Consider the following 23,844-nt stretch of genomic DNA (forward strand, 5'->3'; position numbering starts at 1 on the left):
CAAGCCACAATGAAAGGTTTTGTAGAGAGTGGAAGATCTCATTTGATGAAGCTTAATGCTGCAAAAAGCTCTTTTAATAATCTGATCATTTTTTGAACTGCTTCTCTATCTTTCGTGTAATGTAAGGTTCTTTTGTCAACTCTTGATTTTTACAGTAGCTATTCACACTTCTAATTATTTTTTACCACACTCTTATTCATTCTGGATTTAAAAATCTGCACTTTATATTCTTATTATACTAATATAAATTTAGGGAGAAAATCTGAGTAGCAAGGGAAAGGATTTCACTGCTAGGTTACTTTTCATTCTCCATTTAGGACAGGAATGCCTTGATTCAAAAGCAATTACATAAAAGCAACTGAAACATTTAATAAGACTGATCTAAAAATATTTATTGAAGAGAGACAGCACTGCTTGACAGATTTTAAAAGATGAAAGAACAAACCACATTCATATGTGGACTATAATAAGACTCCCACTGAAATAAATATCAGGATTGTGGCTTTGAACACAACTCCTCTTTGTATTTTTGAGTACTACCATCACAGCATTATGTTACCACACTAATGGCATGAGAAACTACTGAACTGCAACAGATTGCACACAACAGACAACTCAGCTTACCCTCTGTTTAGTTATTTACTTACATCTTTTCTAATATATAATATACCATCATTCTAATATATAATATACCATCAAGGGATAAACATCAATGTGCTTATCCCTTTACCAAGTAAAAGCTTCTTCACAAACATAAGACAAAAAAATCTACCCCTGAAAAAATCAAAGAGCTTGAATTGAGAAGATAGGTTAATCAAAAAAGGCATTTGTATATGAAGTTTTAATAAGCCTCAATGATGTTACAGACACTGAAGTTTTACAAAATATTTCAGAGTGGTGCTAAATGTAACAGAAAGGCTCCTTTCTGCATGCTAAATTTGAAAAATGAGTTAATTTCCTATAGTTATCTCTTAAATGCCAGTCATGTCAGTTCTGAATATGCATGTTGAGTTACCTTTCTAAGATACATCCTGGCCAAGCCCGTATGCTCATCAACAAATGGAGCCAGAAAAATAATTAAAACTGCACATTTGTTCACAGACACAGCAAAGACTTATTAGGTTGTGCAGAGCATCACCCTCATGCAGCTTCACAGCTTTTGGATAAGAGGAGATATTCCCTTCCAGTTTGCTTTTATTTAGTTATGCTATTTACACTTGCTCCTGTTGGGGATGGTGAATATGAGGCTGCTGTGCTGCAGGTACAGGTAGAGCAAATACACTCTTGTCCATTGCTCCTCTTAGATACACACAGTTTCTTAGCATGACTCACATTGTTTCTGTAACTCCCACCATTTATAATTTCACTTTCCTGCAGAGTTGCTGACTGGCAGATTGCTAACACTCCTGGCCTTTTTTCTTGCATGGCATTTTCACTAGCAAGTGTAAGGGCAGTCAAGTCAGTACTAAATGCAGATTGAAACTAATTAACTTGTCCTTCCCAAATAACATAGCTTAAAATTGAACTTCCCTAAATTTAGGCATTAAAATTTTATTATTAGTTTTAAAATTAAGATATTAGAAATGTGCCTTGTAGCACTTGAGCAGGTTTCAGGATATCTGAGATCTGTGGCCTAAGTGGCCACACCGACTTAGGATATTTATTCCTTAGGAAAAATACCACATAAATCCCTTAATATTCTTTTGCAACTGCTATGGCTAGCCCACAATGCCCAACCTGTAGCTTCAGAGTAAACATAGGCCTTAAATATTCATTGATTTTAATTTGAATTTGCAACATATTGTTTCTTCTTCATATTTAAATAATCTAGCATTGAGTACAGAATGGAATATCAAAGAATTTCCTAGTAAATTGTGTGATCAGTATGTGAATAGCATTGTTTTAAAAAAATCTGTAAGAAATAAGGCATCAAACTACCTATTCACTTCAGTAACAATGATGCAGGTCCCATACATATTTACTAAAACATAATAAAAGACAATAGATTGTGTAGATTGTGTCTTAGTGCTTTAAGTTGCCCCTTTTTTTTTTTTTTTTTTTTTTTTTTTTTTTTTTTTTTTTGAGGGGGCTTGGAGTGTATTTTCCTTTATCTGTTTGGAAGTGGGTGATTTTTGCTGTGTTGCTTATTACTGAGACTTTGCTTAACAGTAAAAAAAACTGGCAGAGAATTACCATTGCTTATAGGATCTCATATAGATCTGCTTTCTTGCAATATGAAGCTGTTTTCAAGTCTTTTGAAAATTGTCAAAATCAACTAAGATAATTCTTGGATTAATTTGTGAGTGTCAATATCCAGTTATTGCTGTAGAATAAATATTCTATTATAGAATATTAATATATTTTCACAGTAGGGAAATCAGCCATGAGTATGAAAGAAACAGGGCAGAAAAAAACTATATATAATTAGAATGAGAACTCAGGTCAGTAAATGTGTGCAGTTCCAGTGTGGATGATGTATGCCTGCTCTGAAATCCTCAATGCAGCAAATTTTTGTCTGTAACATGATTTTCTTTTAGATAAGGGTAACTGTAAGAGATGCAAGTAAAGAGATGACAAATAAATGAAACTTGACACATGATATTCATATATCATGTCCAGTGCCATTCTGAGACACGGGTGTGCAGGTACCTGAGTCACCTCACAGTCACTGCACAGTGGCAGGTAAGACACAGAAGCTATAGAAGACCACACCTTCCTTAAACACCAGCTGGAGATAGGGATATAGGTTACATATGGTTACCAAGTATTGCATTAGATCTGTGAAATCTGAACAAGGTTCCAAGAGACCACATTAAGGAACAATGTAAAAGTCCTAGAAATGAGGAAGTCCTAGAAAAAGAAGTCCTAGAAAACTTCCTCAGTCCTCCACTATGAAACCTTATTCATTGCATTGCTTGCTGCTCCAGATGACCCACACAGATATAATGGGTGTTGCCCTTGTGTTTGTGTAAGGTGATAAATAATTATTTGGTATTTATAGTTAAAATTCTGGTATGACAATCTGTGGTAAATGCTTAAAACAGACTTATTCTGAAACACTTATACATCTGGTATGCTAACTGTGGCTCAGTAATGTTGAATGTATATTTTTAAAGGCAAAATCATAGCAGTTTTGCCCACGGAACAGGTAGGATGAGATTTAGTTCTCCTACATCTGAACCAGTCACCTCCATGCACCCTTTGCAGTCAGTCTAATCTATTCAGACACCTACTTTAGAATGAGATTAGTTACACTTTACACTGACTAGACCTCCACTGACTGTAAAGAAATGCAAGGGCAACAAGCTCAGATGGAGACATCTGCAACTCTATGACTTCCACACATTTTGATAAACGCCAGTATGAATTGTACACTGAATCCCACTGAATTCACATTATTTTGGGCTGTAAAAACACCCCTACACTTGCCATTTCAGATAGCAATACACTCAGCTAGCATCGCCCCCCAGCTCCCCACTGAATACAGCACTACTATCCATGTAAGATAATATCCATGTAAGATAGGAGATGACAATCTGAATGATTTACCCAAGGTTTCAGGAAGAGTTCATAGCTTCTTTTTAATTCCATACTTATCCTCACAGACATGGGCACAAGCTAACAATGTGAACTTCATTCTTTTGTGATGTTAATATTTGAAAAACATACTTAAAGTCTCTGATGATCCAGAATTGTGAGGTCTTATTGTGATTATTACATAGTTTGACTTCAGCCCCCAACTTCTGTTCAGGCTGCATGGATGTGATCTGGTGGGAAGACTGCTGCACACTTCAGATTCCCACACTTCAAGCATTTAAACTTCATAATCCTGAAGCAATGTTTTGTTAATAGAAGATCAATAAAGGACTTAATAAAAAGCATGTAGACATGACCTGCCAATCTTAGTCCTAGGTACACAGATACTGGTTCATGAAAATCAGTGATGACTGTTCAAAGGTAGGCACAGAAGGTGTAGCAAACAGCATATTGTTTGGATTTCAAGTCAAAGCCTTGAATAAGACTTAGAGGCCAAAGAGCAGAGAATGTTAGTTTATGGGAACAGGTCTCTTTAGATGATGGACTAGTAATTTCTTGTACATATGTGACAATGAAGCATTGAGGTACCACAGGCAAACAGCAAAGCAACAAAATTATGCTGAATTAATATCCAGGTCCTCCACAAGGCAGAATTCAGCTCACAGCTCCATGAGGCACAAATACTGGTGTTGACAGTTCCCAAAGTGCCTATGACTCTAGTACAGTCAGTGGTGCCTCTGATAATAAATACTGTGAGGCTCAATTCAGCTGCTCGCATACCAGTGCCTGGTGTCACTGCTGGTGCTCTCAGATGCAATGCCTGACCTCCAGGCATTCTTCTAAAGAACATACACCCTCTGTACATCCCACAACACACATTCTACCCCGTGCTTGAGATCTCAAGCATCTGAAATACACACACAGAGGGTGTTCAGCTTAATTTCTCAGTTGCTGTCACTGTACTGATTAATCTTTATGCACTACAGTGGGATCTTAGGCATGGAGGAATTGAGTCAGTACATAAACACAGGTGACTGTGTTTATTGTTTGTGTTGCTGTGTTTGTTGTTGTTTTAATGCCTTCCCCCCAACTTCTGGGGCTGCCTATTTACTCAGAGCTCTGCTGATGTTGGGAGATATCACACAGGACCTAAGAAGGATTGAAGTCTTTTAGTGCAGTAGCTGAGAGCAACATGGAATAATTTAAAAGTTTTTGAAAAGGCATTAGATATCTGATTGAGGCAAAAAACTACATTCAGATATCTTAATCCCAAATTGAGTATCATCTGTAGATTCTGACATAAATGCTACGCTAAGGATTGGTAGTTAGATTGTAGAGCTGATTAGAGGTCATAAGGAATGTAATTTTTAAAAGTAACCCTTTAAGCTTGCAGAGAAGTGAAAAGAAGTGTGATGGAAGCAAAGAGTGGTGCTCAAAACCCCAGGTGGCAGTGGTGTTTTATAGCTTGGTTGAAAACAGAAGCACACATTGTACATGAACTTCATAAAAATGCAGTGAAATATTTTAATGAAAGAATACACTGCCTGAATGGTGACAGTGCACACAAGATACCATTGTACAAAGGAAAAAAGTTGGTGGTCATATTCCCTACGAAGTATTATTTATCTATGCTTAAATATGATTTAGATATTGATACGATTGTGATAGATGTGTACCAGGTTTAGGTAATTTATAACTAATCTAGGTTTAGGTAATTTATAAACTAAGTATTTATCTTTTTTTATGGATAGAAAATTGTGAATGTGTAACATGTCTATACAGTATGAAAACACAACTAATAACAAGAGTGTTGATGAGAATTGGAGGGAAAATAGCCATATCTGTATTGAACAGTTATCTCCTTTTTCCTCAGTGTCCTGCAGAGCTAGGGTAAGCTAACTATTCAATAATCAAAAGCAACAGAAAACAGTTTAGAAGTCAGCTGAACATAAAAGGTATAACCTACCTATGTGGCTCAAACAGAAAGCATATGAGCTCTTTGGAGGAACATACAATGCTGAATTGCTAATAATAAAAGTATTTAAGGATCCATTGTAAAGTCTTTGGAATAAAGAACCGCAAAAAAACTATTTGATTTCATGCTAACAGGACAACAGAGAGGCTGGTTTTTTTTAATGCATGAACATGTGCCTATTTAGGATGCTGAACTCACTAGGACTACGATGGCTTACAGAAGTTTCATATGGAGCAATGACAATATCTATTAAGACTTTTTTAGGTATTAAAAGTATTAAATTTTAGAATATTATGCATATTTTTTTACTCTTACATATATAGAAATTGAAGTCTCACCCTAAATCATTACCAGCTTTCTCAGTTGAAATCTTCTAACATTGATTCAGTTTGAAAGAAACTCTGTGACTACTTCTAAAAATAGCTCTGTGTGCCGCATGGCAAAACAGAGCTTTACGAGCTTTTAAATCCCAACAATAAACTTTCATTTAATTTAAATTATTTTTTTGAACACTGAAATTTGTCAAATATATCTGCTGCTGAAAAAAGAGAATGGGTATGTGTATAATGATGTGCAGAATGTATACTGACAATTTATCCCTTTTATACTAGCAGAGTTATGGGAGTATAACTTTTGACTAAACATTCAGTTTCAATGGCAATTTTCTGTTTAACATTCAAATGGTCAGCAGAAGATTCAATTAAAAAATGTCAAAATAAGTTCAGCTGCAATAAAGTGCACAATAATTGTTCTTCTAAAAGATTATTTTATTACTTTTTATTTGTTGTGTTATTTTAACTTTAGGATAAGTTAAAGGTAGCACAGTACAGAGTTGCCACTTCAAAAAGTGACAGTAGATCAACCAAGAAAATGCAGGACACATCCATTTCAAGAACACCAGGGACGGAGCCAGCATTTCCATGTCACTGTAGAACTTTCCACTTTTTAACATTTTAAAACTAGCACCATGACTATCTAGACATGAAAAATCTTGTTACAAAGACGAACTTAGAGATCAAACTCCCTAGTTCAAACATAGCTGGTAAGGGAACACAAACACATTTCTCATGTGACTGCTAAACTTCTCTTAGCAATAGTTGAAGGAAAGGCAATATCAAGTATACCAAGCAGACACTTCTGCCTCTCCCTTATATTTCCTATCTCTCAACCCATTTGCTTTTTTTTATGCCAAAATATTTTATGCCTCTGATATTTTTATGTATTTAACTACAGGCAGCAATCAAAATGTTGGCATTTCCTGGCTACTAACATTTAAAGCTTCTATCAAAGAGAGGAGGAACATGTAATGTACTTAAAAGGAATAGATTCATTACCAACAATTGCTATTATTGGCATGTTTCAAATAGACTCCAAAACAGCCTTTTTCTATGTCTTAACCTCCTGTTGCTGAGCAAGGAATAGAATCAGAAAGCATATCAGGAGATCTGACAAAAATTTACTAACTGATAAGACGAGAGAGAGAGAGAGAGAGAGAGAGAGAGAGAGAGAAGGCAGGTACCCCAGCCCTGCTCCTGTGTGGAACTGCACTAAACCAGACTTCTTCTGCTATGAAGATTGAAAAAAAAAAAAAAAAAAAAAGTGTGCATGAGACAGGGCATACAACTCAAAGTTCATGCAGTGTTAGGACACAGTTTTTAACTTTCTGCAGAATTCAGGGCATGAGAACAGTTGATTCAATTGCAACCTCATATTAACGAGAAATCAATTATTTCTGATGTATTTATGCTTATTTTAAAAGCATCTTTAGCAACAGTGAGAAACTACAGTCATGAGATTCATTCTTTCAAGACCTGTTTAATAGTATGGCAAAATTCTCCCTAAATGTATGAAAAAAAGACTACCTGTAGATTTTCCTGACAAAACTCCCCATACTTTTATACACATCCTTTATGATAGAAATCCACCTCTGAGTCAGTCATCCCAAGCTCTGGTGTTGACACAAGCAGCACTTTCCAGGTGTGATGCAGCTAACCTGCCTTAGGGCAAGGCTACATCTCCACTTAGGGCTGCCCATCCTACTCCACTCTCCACACCAAGGGAACCAAGAAGTTCCAGTAACCACTAGTTACTGTCACAATGGAGCAGCTACAAGATGGACATTTAATCAAACTCATACCCAGCAACAAAGTCTCAAGGAAAGAACTGAATGACCACGATTTCACTTTCCTTTAAAGTCAGCATCAAAGAAGCACATAAAATACATCAAATACTGTGAGAAATAATGGATGTAAATTATGAGAAGAAACCAATATATTTCATAGAGAGTCACAGAATTTGCTAGGCAACATTTCCCAGTACTATACATAAGGGACCAGTATTATCCACAAATCAAGCAATGTTCTTATTTATTTCAGAAAATATTCAACATAACAAATGAAAGTACCAACATTACAATTATAGTGGTAAGCAAGGAGACAGTAAAAAGAGAGCATTAGGGGAAAAAAGCTAGCATGGGAGAGCTACATTAATTTTTATAAAGAACTTAAAAATGCTTTCCTATTTAGGAAACTCAGTCCACTCTGAGACCTTTGTGAGAGCAGAGGCAGAGGAATGGTGATCTCCATAAGCAAGGCAGGAGCATTACTTTACACAGCCCAACATGTGCAGAGCTCAACCATGTAGTGCTAGGACAGGGGAGTTTGTAACAGTGCAGGCAAGGAAGATGCAAACTGAGATTTTACCAGCACCTGACTTAGGGATGGGCTACACACACCAGGACTTGGAAGACTTCCGGATGCACACAAGGCAGACAGGGAGAACAAGGTCCAGGACTTTGAGGAAAGGTATCCTAGGAGAAAGGGAAGCCTGAAATAAAGGAGGCAACACCATACCTGCACCTATTACTACTCATGCCTTTGAAAGACTTCAGAGTGAGGTTTTGAAAGACTGAAGAGTGAGGTTTTGGTGGTTTCAGTAAGCTGCTCTACAGAATGGAGCTATTAATTAGCTAATAAAGGTTGTCATAGCAGGCCTAAGACATGCAATAAATACTCAGGGTCACTGGACAATTTTTTGCTTATTTAAATGACAACTTATATTTAAAACTGCTTATTGATTTCACTTAGACCAAAAATAATTTCATCTTCTGAAGCACTATTTAAAATAGATCACGCACTGTCAGCTCTTTCAAAGGAAAATTCTAAAAATTATGGAAAAGCACATGCAGCCCTGTACAGGATAAACACTAAATCTGTGCCCCTTCTCGGTCTTTACTGGAGATCAGCACAGAGGACTGCTGACTGCGCTCTTCCCAAACACTGCACCCAGGAGGGAGGTCAGTGTTCCAGTGGCAGGACGAGCTTTGGAGCTGGTAATTGTGGTTTGGCAGTGAAATGCAATATGCTGCCCAGCTTCAGTATGCCTGAAAGCATCATCTTGGATGGAGAAAGCAGAGATCTTCAGGTGCCACTTCTCTCCTAAGCCCCTCCTTCAGGGTTCTCTGATGCCAACAGAGGAATAGCCCAAAGTACTCCAGTAATTCTCATCATGCCAGTGACTGGGGCAGCTTGCAGAAAGTTCAGAGATGGACAACTCACTGACACCATAGAAGAATGGACTTCCCCACTTGCAGGAATTTTACAGTTGGCCACCAGCCCCAAAGATGGCACATTCATCAACAGTGCAGTGGCAGGGCAAGAGGCACTGTGGCATTCCATGCAGTGTGGTTCTGGTCTCAGGCATCTGGCACACCATCAGTGGTCATCGATGGAAGGGGAGGCTATCAAACAAAGGGCACTGCACAGTTTGGGTGATGCTCTCTCTTCAGCCATCAGCACATATCCCAGCTCAGTGTTTTGGGGTATTTGGTTACTTTTCTGACAGAAGCAACAACAGTAAGAAAATGCCTTTTCCCAGTTTCACATTAGAAGAAAAAATAGGAACATGGATTATTTGTTCATAAACAACATAGAGAAGACAAAATTCAGCTTTTCTTGTTCATAAGTTTTTGATCTTTATGACTTGAAAATGCTCATGCTCATCAAAATTTTCCTCAGAGTTAACATATACAAGTCACCTTTTCTGTGGAAGCCTGGAAGACTACCGTGAAAACAACTGAAGTATGACACAGCCCAATACAATACTAAAATCCAAAACCCTGCTCACAGCAAGGTGTGTGCTTAGGGATACCTCTGCAGGCTGGCACCTAAAAACCAGATCAGAGTTCAGAGGCAAAACCTTCCTTGTTCACCCGTAACTCAAATGGCTGAATTAAAACATTTCAGATACTTCAGATGGCTGGTTTTCACTGGGAAGTAGGCTGATTTGTGAAAGCTAAATACAAATAAGCTGAAGTCTGCGCAACTGACAGCTCAAATTTGCACATAGCCAGCACAGTGCTCTCCAAACATATCTGAAGAGCAATTTAGATGTGCTCATTTATTATATAAAATAAAATTTTAAAAAGTATTTAAATCTCTAGGATCCATTTGTTTTAAATTTGCCTTATGACTTTTGCCTTACTATGAAGTTTTTTCATCAAAGTCGATGGTTACAGCCAGGTACTGCCACTTAAAGAGCTCCCCTTGGTGCAATGGCAACACAGGTCTTGGGCAGGATTTAGTTATTTGCAAACAGGTATCTGATATTATTATGGAAAGTTCGAGTTACCTGAGGTGGAAAGATTTGTATCTGTTGCCATGGCTGAAGGGCAGAAGTGTGACTATCTATAGTCCCTAACATGGCCCTGAGCTCTTCACCAGTGGCAGGGAAGGGCCACCTTGAGGGCTGGTGCTCCCTGGGCAGTGCTGGATGCCCCTGACCTGGATGCAGCCAGGGCTGCACAGCAATCTTGGAGATGCTACAGGACCTAAAGTGATGCTGGGCACTAAAGGGAGCCCAGCTGCATTTAGTCCCAAGTGTAAGCCAGAGCTATCAAAATGCTGCCTCCTGTCAAAAATGAGGATGCTGTGTTCTCCTCACCCCCAACACACTCAAACACCATGGAATCAAGCACAGGTAAAGCAAATAAATTGCCATTGTGCAAGAGAAAGCCTGCAATATCCATAGTGACCAAACCACAATTGGGAACAGGAGGCTTCAGCCAACCCTTTTTACTGCATCAAGAAACTAAATGAAGGCCCAGGTTCAGCCACAAACATACATGGAAGATATTTTTACATTAATTCAGAAATACACATCACTTCAACACCAGCTGAAATTTCCAAGTTGCCTGCTGTGAAAAAAAAAAAAAAAAAAAACAAACAAACAAAAAAAAAAAAAACAGAAAAAAAACCAAAAACAACAAAAACAACAACAAAAATTGTTAATATCAAGGAAATTCTGAAAGATAGTGTTTCCTGGTGACAACAGGCAACAATCCAGGAAATTATTTTCATTCATATCTAAATAAAAATTTCAAGACACAAGTGAGGAAAAAAAAAATTATACATAACCACTAAATGACCTTATATCATATTTCGTTTTTTACAGGAATCAGTTTAACTCTGTTGTCATCTTTCAGTTCATGAGTTTTTTTCATATATTTATGAACAATTAACTGCCTCCATATGGAAAAAAATGTGGAAGTATTACTAGTTTCATTTTCATCATGACTATATGAATACTACTTTGCTATTGCACAATATCATTAATTCTATATTATCTTCTGGATTTCCACTTTTATTTGTTACACTTTTAATCACCTTTTTTTCAGTGGGAATATTTAAATTACTCTTAAAAATTCTAATCTAAGGATGCTAAAGATGTTGAAAACTTACTGTTTGGTCTGCAATTTTCCCTCTTTCTCCACTCTCCTTTGTGGAACACATATAAATGTTTGGGTATAATCACAATTTGTTGCTTATATATACAGTGATTTTTTCTAAAAGGTTTATGGCATATAGATTGAAACAGAGTTGTGTTAAAACAATACATAAAAAAATCTATCAAAAATAATATCAGAAAATCCTCTAGGTCAAACTACATGATTAATAGCTGCAGCCAAAGAAACAGTAGTACTGGACCGTTAGAGTAAATTTTCATGGATACAGTTTTTAAGAAAATGCATCAGTAAGGTTTTTTTGAACAGTATTTCAGTTTATCTATCATTCCTTCATAAAGGGGACATCTTGCATGCACATACATTGCTCTTAATTTTGGTATTTCTTGCAAATCTTTCAGATGGGATTTCACCAGTGGTAGTGATTACAAGAGCTGGACATATTTATGAAGGGAGGACAAGGCTGGAGGATTTTATGTTTTGCTCTGGAAAAATAAAGACAACTAATGATCACATTGATGTCTTTCAGAAGAGAATTCACAGGGGAACAGCCTGGCTGCCAAGAATACTTTGCTCCTTGTGCTTTCAACTCAGAAACACGGGAAAAGTTTGTTCCATTGGTCAAGAGAAGCACAACTTTCATGGCAAATTTTAGTGATAATAATAAGCAAGATATTTCTTTAGCGTACCTTGGATAAGCCTTATGAAAGATGTTGAAAAAGAGAGACAAATTTTATTCATCATTATGTAGCATTATGCAACTGAAGTTAACAGCAGAATAATGTCTTCTTTCAGTAAACATCTTCTTGGATTTTGTTGGGTTTTTTTTTAATCTAAGTTACCCTATTTTACGGGCAATCTGTTTTCCAAGTAAAGAAAAATCCAAATGTATCCTGGCAGCTACCTCATATCAGCTGAGCCTTTTCTATAATTTTTTATATATCAAAATACATTATGCAATACTGATGTCTGTTTATCTATAGTCCATGCAATTTTTTCTTATACTCATGAAAACATTAAAGTCTGTCAATGTTGCATGATACAGTTCCTAAAATGTATGTGATACCTCAGGAAAGGGATGTCATGAACTTTGTTTTTGTCCCTTACATGTAACCAGAACAAGGCAACCAAAACGGTCATCCCCTGTATTGCACTATTAGGATCTCTCCAGTGTTACATTCTGACACTTTTATCTATATTCTTGATCATTTGTCTTCTTTTCTTCTGCTGCTAAGCAGTACCACACACATCCCTAAACCCCTCCATAATAACTCTCCCGTTTTTCAACATTAACCTGGGCTTGTTCCTGTTCTGTTCACCCTCCAGCTCATAGACAGCAACATGAAGTGCAGGAAAACACAAATGTTAACGAGCTGTACCTAGAGCACTGATTGTTCTTGTAGTGAAGCAAAGTGTTAGATTTTATTTCCAGTCTGTAATCTGAATGTTCTTGTGATTCTCAGCTATCACACTACTTTGCTAAGCTTCAGTGTCCATGTTGGAGTAACAAATGCACAATTGTCAGTACATTTTAAACAAAATTCCATCCAATTAGGAAGCGTGCCACAAAGTTTTAAAAATAATGGTGTGCAATTTAAAGCAATTAACAAATGCAGAGAAAATATTCTATTAAACAAAGTTCAGAAAAGCCATTTGTATCTTTCTTTAAAAAATGAAAAGAAAAATGTATTACATTACTCAGGAGTGCAACTAAATAGAAGATTACTCACAAACATGCCAGGAAAGCTCCTTAAAGAGAATGCCATCTGAATGTGATATGCTTATATAGGAGAAACTTTTCCATTTTATTGATCAAAGCATTATTCTACAGCCCAGCACACACTGAGCTTCACAGCTTCGTATTTTGCTTTTCTGCATCATTTTTAGAATAGCAATTCATGACAATTTTGGAAAGTAAAAAGAAATAGAAAAATCCCAGGGAATTGATCAGAGACCTGGCACTGGTTAGCAAAGTAAGTGTGCTGAATAACTTATCCACAACTAAGAGTATTGGAGAAACTTCCACACTGCTCTAAATCATAAGCACAGTACATGATAAAAATAATAATATATCAGATGAGACATTTACTCAGGTATGCACAATACCAAAAAGCACCATAAAATGAAAAAGGTATTTTGAAATACAATAATTAAGGTGGGAAAAAGAAATACATGCAAAAAAAAGATAATTCAAAATGAAACAATATACATGTAAAAAAAGATAATTCAAAATGAAACAATATAAAAGAATATTAATTGCACTATAAATTACCTCAAGACTTAACACACATTACTATATGAGGTATTTTACTGGTGGACATAAAAATAATTCCACTGATTTCTGTCACCTTTAACAAGCTATTTTAGCTGTAGAGAAACATTAATAAGGAGGAAAAGAGAAGAACTCTGGGAAGCATCCAAAATTAATCTATCAGTTTTCAATTTGAAAAGTAACAACTTCAAAATATTTAATTTATCATTTAGATTTGTTTTAATACTTTGGTCCTCTATTTCCTAACTTTCAAATGTCACTATGTGCCTTTGAATTCATAAAGTAATATATAACTTTCTAAATCTTGTTGCAGCTGAAACCTTGCAGTGTAAGGTTAACTCAAATTTTTGTGAGAAAGGTCAGTGCAATATAAGAATGCATCATTTTACTAAAGGAGATGAGACTGAAAAGTATCATGGAAACAATTTCTCCCTTAGAAGTGTCATGTTAAGATTTTTAAGGAGTACATTATAAATTATCACTTAAGAAAACTGTTATCAAATTAGTTACCATCTATATTATTATAAAAGTACATTATATCATAACTAATTGCATGCCTTTTTAACTTCACAAAAAGTAATTTCTTCTGAAACACCTCACTTGCTATACTTACCTCTTGCATAATGAATAAGAGCTGACATATATTGAGAAGGGAGACACTAAGAATCCAATGCATTTCAGGACTGGCAACAAAAGTAATGCTGCATTCTGCTGTGTACTGCAGCCTTTTCTGCATATAATGCTATAAACCACAGGACCTTGTGACAAAATTACTCTGATCTACAAATTGTAGTAAACTGGATTTTCAATAAACTGTTATGAAGGAGCCATGCCTAAGGCACATGTAACATTTTGTTTTCTCAGTCTACTAAAACTCGAGGGGAAGGAAAGAGCATTCCAGTTTGTTTATTTGAATTCCAGAAAGGAAAAGAGTGTATTTAAATTTCTGTTAAGTTACTAAGAAAAAGATAATTTACATTAGTTATTTAAAAATGAATCTATTATCTATTGAAGCTATTCTCTTAAATCCAGTATTTTATCTAGCTCTGAAAACTAATTTTGGACTTTTGTGGTATGAATATAAGCTATAGTAGCTACTCCTAAGTGACAGTATGTGTAAACAGACCCTCAAATGAGTGAGATCAAAATTTCAGACTCAAATAAAAATAAATTTATCATGTATACAGTGCATAACAGGAACACTTAATCATATTTTTTCAATTCCTTACCTTTAAGTAAAACATTATGGCAAAAATAATCCCAAAATAGTCCAAAACCAGGCCACATGCTAGGTAACAAAGCCACAATTTGCCATCAAAGAAAAGATCAGTCTCATGTCCTGCTGCCAGGAAGGGCTTAAAACATCAGAGAGGCTTGAGCTCTCCTCCAGAGGGAAGGTGAAGCTTGTGTCATTCTTACCAATGGGAGCCCATCGTCTTCCCAGCTGGAGGATATTAATACTTCTCATTGATACTCAGCATCTTCTTGCTGTGATGGTCTTCATAGCCCAATTAAAAAAAAAACACATATTCTTAAGTCTATGTGTTATTTCCTCTGCATTGTGTTATCATGAGGAAGCCTGGTGAGGAATTGAGATAGATACATAGTTTTTTCAAGACGTTTGGACATACTTTTCCATTTTCTTTTCTAGCATTAAAAAAAGATTTTTTCATGTAGCTTCAAGTATTCAGGATTTGAAATGCTGCAAGACCAAGGGAAGTAAGTCAAAGGAATAAAAGCAAGCATTGTCCTCCTTTCTGCTCATCAGGGAAGATAATTGTAATCAAATTCTAAAACTAAAGAATATATTTGTTGATTTATGTGTAATCTGTTGTTGCACAGAGGATAAAGGTGGCCTTATACTGATGCTATGTGGTAAGAATTTCACTCTGCATGAATGAGGCAAAACTGTTGTCTTTTATCTTACTTGGACTCTGCTTAGACAAATTTGAGAGAATAAGAGTGTTTATGCTCTTTAGCTTTATATCCCAATGACTTATTAATCCATAAATCAACAAGGACGTGGAAGCGGAAGATCCTCAGGGGTTTTTTCCTTGCTCCCCTATTTTTAGAGTACAAGAATAAAAGGTGTAGTAACTACTTGAGATTCTTTCACTACTGTCTGCTATTCAGGGGAAAAAAAGAGGTTAAAAAGTAACCTCCCACTTGTGGCAATTGAAGCTATTTGTTCAGTGTTATTTTTATAGGCTACTTGTGAAACCAGAAGGCAGGCGTGAAAGCTGAGAAGTTCGTTCTACTCCTCATTGCCAGAAAAGCACAGAATAATACAATAGCATATTTCTGTATTCTGCAGCTGCGTGAGCTCTAAAAGCCACCACATGAGAGGGAAATGGTTTGGACAAAGTTTCCTTTAAGGGTAACTTGGTTATCTGCATCATTAATAATATTGTGTCTGTTTTCTATGAAACGTCACCAGCTTATCCAGTTGCAAAACTAGGCGAATTGCTGGAGACTTATGATATGTAATTTGCATAACATTTTTTGAGGCATTTAAAAGTTTCACAATACAAGCCATAGCATCAAGAAGCAAAGAATCACAGGAAACTTATTCAGTTGACCTCCAATGCACAAAAATAAATTTCATTAAGAAAATCAGCATTTTTTTTAAAAATGTGATGCTAAGGGAAAGTAGATTCCAGACAAGCCTAAACAATTAATTTGCATCCTCACCACACCTTAGGGATTACTGAAAATACAGTATCACCTCAGTTAAAGGAGAAAGATAATAAAAATAGTTCTGAATTGTTTTTCTCAATACTGACCTGCTGCCTCTCCAGGACAATGCAGAGAAGTTGTTTCCTCTGAAAGGCAGCATGCCAGAGGCTGAACACTGCTCAAGCAGCCTCTAAGCTTCCAAGATGAAATACGTATCAGAGACACCTTAATTGACCACCATGCTATAGAGTGGTGTTCAATTTCTCCCTAAATCTGTGTCTTAGTTTTATGTTTTCCTAACTGCTTTCAATGTCATTATCAAGATTTAACCTTTAAATTTTCTAGAATAAACTTTGAAATGCAAGAACTTTTTTGTTTAAAATGAGAACAGGTCAATCTGACAACATTAAGATGCCCTTCTTTCTTCTGACATAACAAATTTACTTTTTAAAGAGGGTATTTAAGATGGAAGATGCAAAATTGAGAGTGGTGGAAGAATTTTGCATGGAGAAGGAGAAGCTATGAAGGACCCAAAATGGGGAACTATAGATAGACAGAAAGCTCTGGAGTATACTTAAGCTTTCTACTATTTGTGCAAAGTCTGAATCTCTAAATTACTGATTTTTGTCTTGTTGGATTTATGCATTTGATCATATTTGTGAGATGTTCCACTACTGTCAGTTTATCTATGCACAGTGGTTGCAGCATCTCCTGAAGATAACAGACATTGATTCCCCTTGTGAGATAAAAGCCTTCATCTATGGTATACCTCATGTATTTCTGCTAACTGCTGGTGGATGCTACCTTTACTATCAAAAATAGAAATAAAGTCTTTTTATATCATAGGAACATATGCTTATAAAGCCACAAAAAATTTAGAGGGCTTAAGGCCAATGCCATTTTGGAAGTTATTTGCTGTTCATTTTCAAAACTGGCAAGGACAATTATGACAAATATGGAATGAAAATGCATGGAAGATAAGTACATTTTATGCACAAAAGAAGTATTTAAGAGAGTACAATGAGAAACAGATAAAAGCAAAGTGAGACCAAATATATATGCATGCATGGAAATACTGATTGAGAAATCTAACTGCAGTGATTTCTATCCTCCCATCACAACCGAGCGTGTACTAAATGAATAAACTGCTACTTGACATTTTATAAATAAGTATCATGGGAAGAGTACTTATTTTACTTTAATGAATCATTTCAGCCTCTCCAACAGAAAGTAGTTGTGATGAACTATAATCTGTTCCGGGAAATGTAGTTCTATAATGGAGATATATATGGACTGAAATATGGGAAGTTGTGTTCTCCAGCAAGTCTACTTTAAAAGAGATTCTGATTCATCCATGCCCACTTCTACTTATATTTGATCATAGCTGTTGACATACTGTATCTGCCATGCTGAGAGCTATTTCTCTACTAGAGGTAAGAGAGCCATATGGTTTGTGGATGACTATGAATTTTTGCAAGGCAAACTGAACTAATATGTGTATATTTTTTCTTTTCTGTAGCTATGTAGCTATTCAAACAAAACTACCCATTTAGCAAACAGAACATTTTCAATTCAATGGGATATTTTGGCCCATGTAATACATTTCTAAGAACTGAAAGTCTTCCTTCAATACAAGCACATTTGATGGGCTAACAGTGACTCTCTGCATTAGTGGTCCTCTCATTCACCATGCATGGTTAGACAGAAACAAATTCACTGTACTGATTAAGTGAAGCAGCAAATAAGACTTGTCTTGTTCATGGAGTAGAACCAAAACAGCTGTTTTTGTTTGACTGATGCAGATTCAAAGGGCCCCCAATGATATACCTCATAAAAAATCAGCAGGTTATTTGAGGGGTTATGTTCTTTTTATTACTAAAATTTCTCATAGGAATATCGTAGTTATACAAGGAAATTGCTTTGACTATGTGTAATTACAAACAGGGAAAAAAAGTTCTTGCCAAAGGCAGGTGTAGCATTTTACCATCCTTGTTAAGGCATAAAAAAGCCATGCCAATGATTACACCAAAGTCCACAATTTAGCCAGGCAAAGCTCACAATCAAGCTGAAATTCAGTCATCCAGACTGCATCTACAAATATTTCCTACTAGAACATCTGCTGTCAAAAAACCCTTTCATAACTGTGACATAATAAGTGGACCAGGACAGGCAATGTTCAGGGGAGCTTGCAGAGGGTACCCTCTGGGCAGAATGCTGCTTGATGTTCAGACACAGTGGAAACTGGACATGCAAGCTTTCCTCGGGATCAGGTATGAATCCTTCTATTCAGGGATATGTTTCTTATATCACATGTACCAATTACTATTGAAATAAATTGTTTCATGTATTGGAATTCATTTAGAATATTACTTTTAGTTTGCCACAATGGACCTTGAAATTTTTGTCTTGCTTTGGTAACTTTGTTACCAACAGTTTGGCATTGCCAACAGTATCACTATTAATATTTGTGGGATCCTGCCATGCACAAATGTGAAATCCCAATCCCATTAAGTCATTATGGTTATTACCATTGATTCAGCAAGTCTTGGATTTGACTGCGATTTTATGTGTTACATAGACAAAACACATTCTCCTCAATACCTCTGTCAAGAGTAGTCTATGTTTGCTGATTGTTAAATGCTTGCTTAAAGCACTTATGACTTCACTCTAAGTGTAATTTCAATTTGCACCAGGAATTTAAACTCATTTCAGAGGGACTGGAAATTCTAAAAAGTTATTAGAAGGTATGCCCTATACCATTCCAGTGCAAACTAGATATATGACTGACTAAATGCAAATAGCACTTTGTAGTACTAAAATGAAAAGCTTAAAGAAATCTAAAATAAAATCAACAAATTTATTTGACAATCCTAGATTTTAGTTCATGTGTTACTGAACAATGGCATAATAAATGCATTCTTTAACTTAAAAATATTATGTCAGATCATACAGGGTGCCTTGAGTGCCTTGAGCACTCAGAATTAAATCTCCAATGTATAACATTCTAATTCATAAAACTATTAAACATTGTCTGAGTCCATTTTAACCACATAACACACATTTTGAAAAGCATGCAAAATGATAGGGGGAAGAACCTTTGAAACATAAATTATATGATCAGCTTAGCACTGTAAAAATAACTACAGACAGTAAAATTAAAACTTGCGGTTCTGAAATGAAGGGTTTTGTGCAAACCAGCTGGAAATTACTTGAAAGTATTGCTATATTGCAGAAAGCACAGAAATATGAAACTTCTACTCTTCCTATTTTACCTGTTTTCCAGATAAAACACAAAGATGGAAATGCAACAAACCAGAGATGTGAATGGCTGATACCTCAAATACACGTGCATTATAAAATATTACTGTCCATACTCTGCTCTACCTCAAGCTGCTTTTTAAAATGTCCAGTACCACCAGTATGCCCCCTTGACACATCCCACAGTAGAAAACACTCAGTTACTAAGACTCCACATGAGATTTCTCCATCATCTGCACTTGGATCTGCACTCGGTCACATTGAGGTGACCATTGCTCCTCGCAGGATGCCCATTTGCAGTCATCTACTACCTAAATGGCTGGAGGTATCCAGTGTTTTATATTTTGTTAGTGCTTCGCTTGTGTTGCTACTGTGAAGCAGAGATATGAATAAAAAAAAAAAATAGTTACAATACACTCTAGGGCTAAGAAGGGCACTTGCGTTCACAGCCGTGATCTTGGGCTCACACCACCTAAGGTGACGGGAGCACTTCCCTTCTCGGGGCTTTAATTTGGAAGAGATTCAAGTATCACCTGCTCCCATGGCACATTAAGCCTGTGTAAGAATGTGCCGTAACGAAGCAAAATTGGAAACAAACAGTAGGTTGTCGCCGTAAATTAGAACCCTTTAAGTTTAAGGGAAGTTGAGGCCGAAGCACTTATAAATGGATTTATGGCTAAACGCCAAGCTGTACGGCACCGGCACCGATGTTAGAACTGGGACACCAGCAGCGGCAGGAATTAGGTTACGAAGGCGACAGAAAGCGGGGCGGTAAAAGAAAGCCCCTTTTCTGCACCTCCCGCCGGCTGGAAGGGTCTCCCCACTCCCTTGCCCCGGACCGATCAGTACCGGCCCCACAGCAGCAGGTCGGGTCGGGCCGGCGGGGACCGCCCGCCCCGACGGGGGCGGACGCCGGGCGGTTTGCCGGCTCCGCTCCGGGAGGCGAGGCGGGCTGGGGCGCGCTGCGCTCTCATTATGACACTGGGTAATTATTTTATTTCTCCGGCAGACGGTGTTTCAAACGGCCGCGGAGGCGCTCAGCCAACCCGCCCGCGAACGCCGGCCTCTGCGTGGCGAGAGCCACCCGTGATCGCCCGGTGACCGAGGGCAGCGCAGCAGATGCGCCGGGCACCCACCCCCGCGCTCCGGGGACGCGCCCGCGGCGTGGCAGACGCGCAGAGCCGGCGCGGGGAACGTGCGGGACTCACCTGCCGCCCGCCCCTCCTCGGCTGCCGAGCTGCCGCCCCACCGCCCCTGGGGGGTCGGGCCGTCCCTCCGGAGGACGGGGACAAGCCTGGCGGAGCAGCGCGGCCGCTCCGACGTACCCGCACCCTCCCCGGGGCGGCACGGCGGCCGGGAAGGGAAAGCGGGGAGCGGAGCAGGCGGCGGTGCGCCGCCAGCCCCGGCTGCCCGGCCCCTCCTCGCAGGGCAGCCCCAGAATCACGCGCTGCCAAAATTTAAATCGCCCCAGCACTGCGGCTCGGCGCGCAGCATCGCCCTCCTGCCGCTCCCTCCGAGCAGACCGGTCACACGGGAGGGTGCCAGACCGCGGCCGCCCCGCTCAGGCATCGGGCACTCCGCCGCGCAGCCGTCCTGCCCGGGCTGTACCGAGGCGAGACCCTCGCCACGGCGACACCGGGACGCACCGGTGATGGGGACGACACCACAACCGACGGCGCGGCTGGCGCGCCCTCGCCCCGCTGCCCAGGCGCCCGTCCCCGACGGTGCGGTCCCCGCGCGGACCCGCGGCACCGACACCCGCCCGTTCCCTCCGCTGCTTGCGCGGAGGCGCCCCGCGAGCAGCCCGGCGCGCCTGCCGCCCCGACGGCGGCCCCTTCCCTTGCCTCCCCTCCCTCCCTCCCTCCCTCCCACCCTCCCTACCTTTTTCAGCGCTGACATTCTAGTGCATTATTAACGCGGCGGGTGCGGGCTGCGGCGGGTCAGGACTAAGGAGAGCCGGGAGCGGGAGCAGCGGCGCGCGCCCAGCGTCCCCCGGCGCCGCTCACCCGCCGGGGCCGCCGCGCGCCGCTCGCCCGCCCGCCGCGCGCCGCTCCCCCCGCCCCTCGAGCCCCGCGCGCACCCCCGCCCTCGCTCCCGCGCGCGCGGCAGGGGCGCCCCCGCCGGCTCTGCGCAGCCGCGCGCCCCCTACCGGAGCCCGCGGGCATCGCGCCCGCTGGGGAGGGGCGGGAGGGGGCGGGGCCAACGCGTGGCGCGGGGACGCCCCCCCCCCGCAGCCCCCGCCAATGGCGGCGCCCAGCGCCGCGACCGACAGGCGCGGCGGCCAACGGGAAGGAGAGCGGGCGCGGGGCCGTGGGGCCGTCTCGGAGAGGCCGTGGGGCCATGGCCGGGAGCAGGAGAAACGGTGAGCCAGCGCCGTGAGGGGTGGAGGGTGGTTGATCCCGCCGCGCTGCTGCCGGGGCTGGTGACGGAGGGAGCCGAGGGGCGGCGGTGACGGCCCCGGGCGCGGCTGCCCTCAGCCGAGGTGTGTTCCGGCCCGGGCGCACCGCGCTGCCGCCGCGGGACTCGCTTGTTCCGCTGCTCGGTGCCCTTCCCGCGGGGGAAGGCGGTGAGAAGGAAGCCGGGCGAGCCCGGCCGGGGGGAGGCGGATGGACAAAAGTGGCCTCAGCGGAGCCTTACCGCCGCACAGGCGGGGCTCTCGGTGCGCGGGGCCGCGGAGGCTCCGGGGCTGAGCCCTCCCGACCTCCTGTCCGGCCCCTCTGCCTCGGAGGGCCGGACGGGTTCTATTGCCGAATATTCCTGCCTGGGGGTTGGGAGAGAGTAAATAAAATCTACTTCTCTAATCAGAAAGTATTTTAAGATGACACCTTTTTTCCCTCAATACGCACACACATGCGTGCTTACTTGTTAGTGACCTTCTATTTCAGCTTATTCAAAGTGAGTTAGCTCACTTCTGAAATAACTGTGGTACTGTGCTTGCAAAGAATAAGATATCTGCTATCCAAGCACAGCTTCAGTCTATTCCGTTTATCTAAATGTTTTCTAAGACACGGCACAAGAAGAACTCCATAATCAAAATACAAGTGTTCCATAAGTAATATATCGTTCTTAAGGGGTGTCGAGTAGAGCTGAGCTGTCAGAGAACTGAAGGCTTGCATCCTGTGCTTAGCTTTGGCGTTTACAGACAGTTCCAGCATCCTGAAACTGGAATGCTTCATGGGAGGATAACAATCTGAGAGCGAAACTGATCAGCAAGAGTTAATGTTTAAGCTCTTTACTGACAGACTGCAAGTAGAGATCGTTTGAAGGAGGTTTAAATACACAGTAGTACACTGTAGTTTAGATGCAGATTTCGTTGTGAGAAAGGGAGGAGTAACTGTTTTGCTTCTGGGGATGTGAATTACAAATTGATGTTTTCTGGAAGAAAGTGAATTAGGAAGAGTGAGTTCATGCACTTGTGAATGAATGCATGGCTCTAGAGCTGAGAATGGGGGAACTGAATTCTAAAGCTCTCAGATTGTTTAAAACGGAAGGTCAGATAAAGAGCTACTTGTTTTGGTAGGTATCAGAGAAAGCTAGAATGATCACGCTGAGTGTCTAACTTTACTATGTAAAGGTGGAAATAGTTTGTGTTTTATTCAGCCGCTCTAAGGAGCCATGACTTTAGATTGGGAAGAAAATACAGTGAGAAATACAAGGATGTCACATGCTCCCCTGGGAGGAAATAAGAAAACTGGAAGAGTTTAGAACCTCATCTGATCAGCCTCTGCAGCCCCGTAGCATATATTAAAACTGTTGACTTTCTGTTGTGAAACAATATGTATTTTTGAAAGGACAGATGTCCTATAAAAGAGCTGAGAAAGAAGGTTTAGCTGATTCTCTTTAAGGTTAGTTTTGCTGGTTTTTTGTAAGAATACCTTGAAATGCAGAAGATGGATCTTTGTCTGCATTACACTAGAACAATTAAGCTTTTTATTTTGTCTGGAACTGGGCTGTAATACAGAATAAATGGGATGGTCAACAGCTTGTAGGTCATGGGTCTAATTGTCAGTGAAGAGAATCTAAATAGTGAAAAGCCAGTAGAGCAGGTAAATGAAATGCACTTCACTCTGCCAGGAAAGGGTGCGACAGAAGTAGTTGAGAAAGTGCTTTTATTTTTTTTAGTTTTGTGGGGCTTTTTTGTTTTTCATTTTTCACTTGCTCATGTACCAGTGATTCATGACAGGGCTAGAGGTACTACCACTGTCATTCTATGTGTTATCAACAAGGTATTGATCCTGTCTGGGACAGCTGAACTCCTAATTTGTTGACGTAAACATTGACAATTGCATCTTGAAGACTTTAGTCATCATTCTTGAAAGTTTGTGCCAGCCCAAAATAACACTTTCATAAAGGGTTGTACAGAGAGTGATGTTCCAGCTGCTGAAA

General features: G+C 39.9%; 2 protein-coding genes across 4 annotated transcripts in view; one reads left to right on the forward strand and one right to left on the reverse strand.

Moving 5' to 3' along the window:
• DLGAP2 (DLG associated protein 2) overlaps window positions 1-21,448 on the reverse strand; it is a 449,026-nt gene extending 427,578 nt beyond the window's left edge. The window contains exon 1 of the mRNA XM_053938073.1: window positions 21,340-21,448. Coding sequence (XP_053794048.1) covers window positions 21,340-21,357 — 18 coding nt within the window. The 5' untranslated portion in view covers window positions 21,358-21,448. The remainder of the gene's footprint in view (window positions 1-21,339) is intronic.
• Window positions 21,449-21,699: 251 nt separating this feature from the next.
• The window catches only part of ERICH1 (glutamate rich 1), a 76,165-nt gene continuing 74,020 nt past the window's right edge, over window positions 21,700-23,844 (forward strand). For all 3 annotated transcript variants that reach the window (XM_053938660.1, XM_053938657.1, XM_053938659.1), the window contains exon 1: window positions 21,700-21,820. In XM_053938660.1, the coding sequence (XP_053794635.1) occupies window positions 21,799-21,820 (22 nt within the window). In that variant the 5' untranslated portion in view covers window positions 21,700-21,798. The remainder of the gene's footprint in view (window positions 21,821-23,844) is intronic.

The sequence above is a fragment of the Vidua chalybeata genome, chromosome 3 (assembly GCF_026979565.1).
Source record: "Vidua chalybeata isolate OUT-0048 chromosome 3, bVidCha1 merged haplotype, whole genome shotgun sequence".
Classification (NCBI taxonomy): Eukaryota; Metazoa; Chordata; class Aves; order Passeriformes; family Viduidae; genus Vidua; species Vidua chalybeata.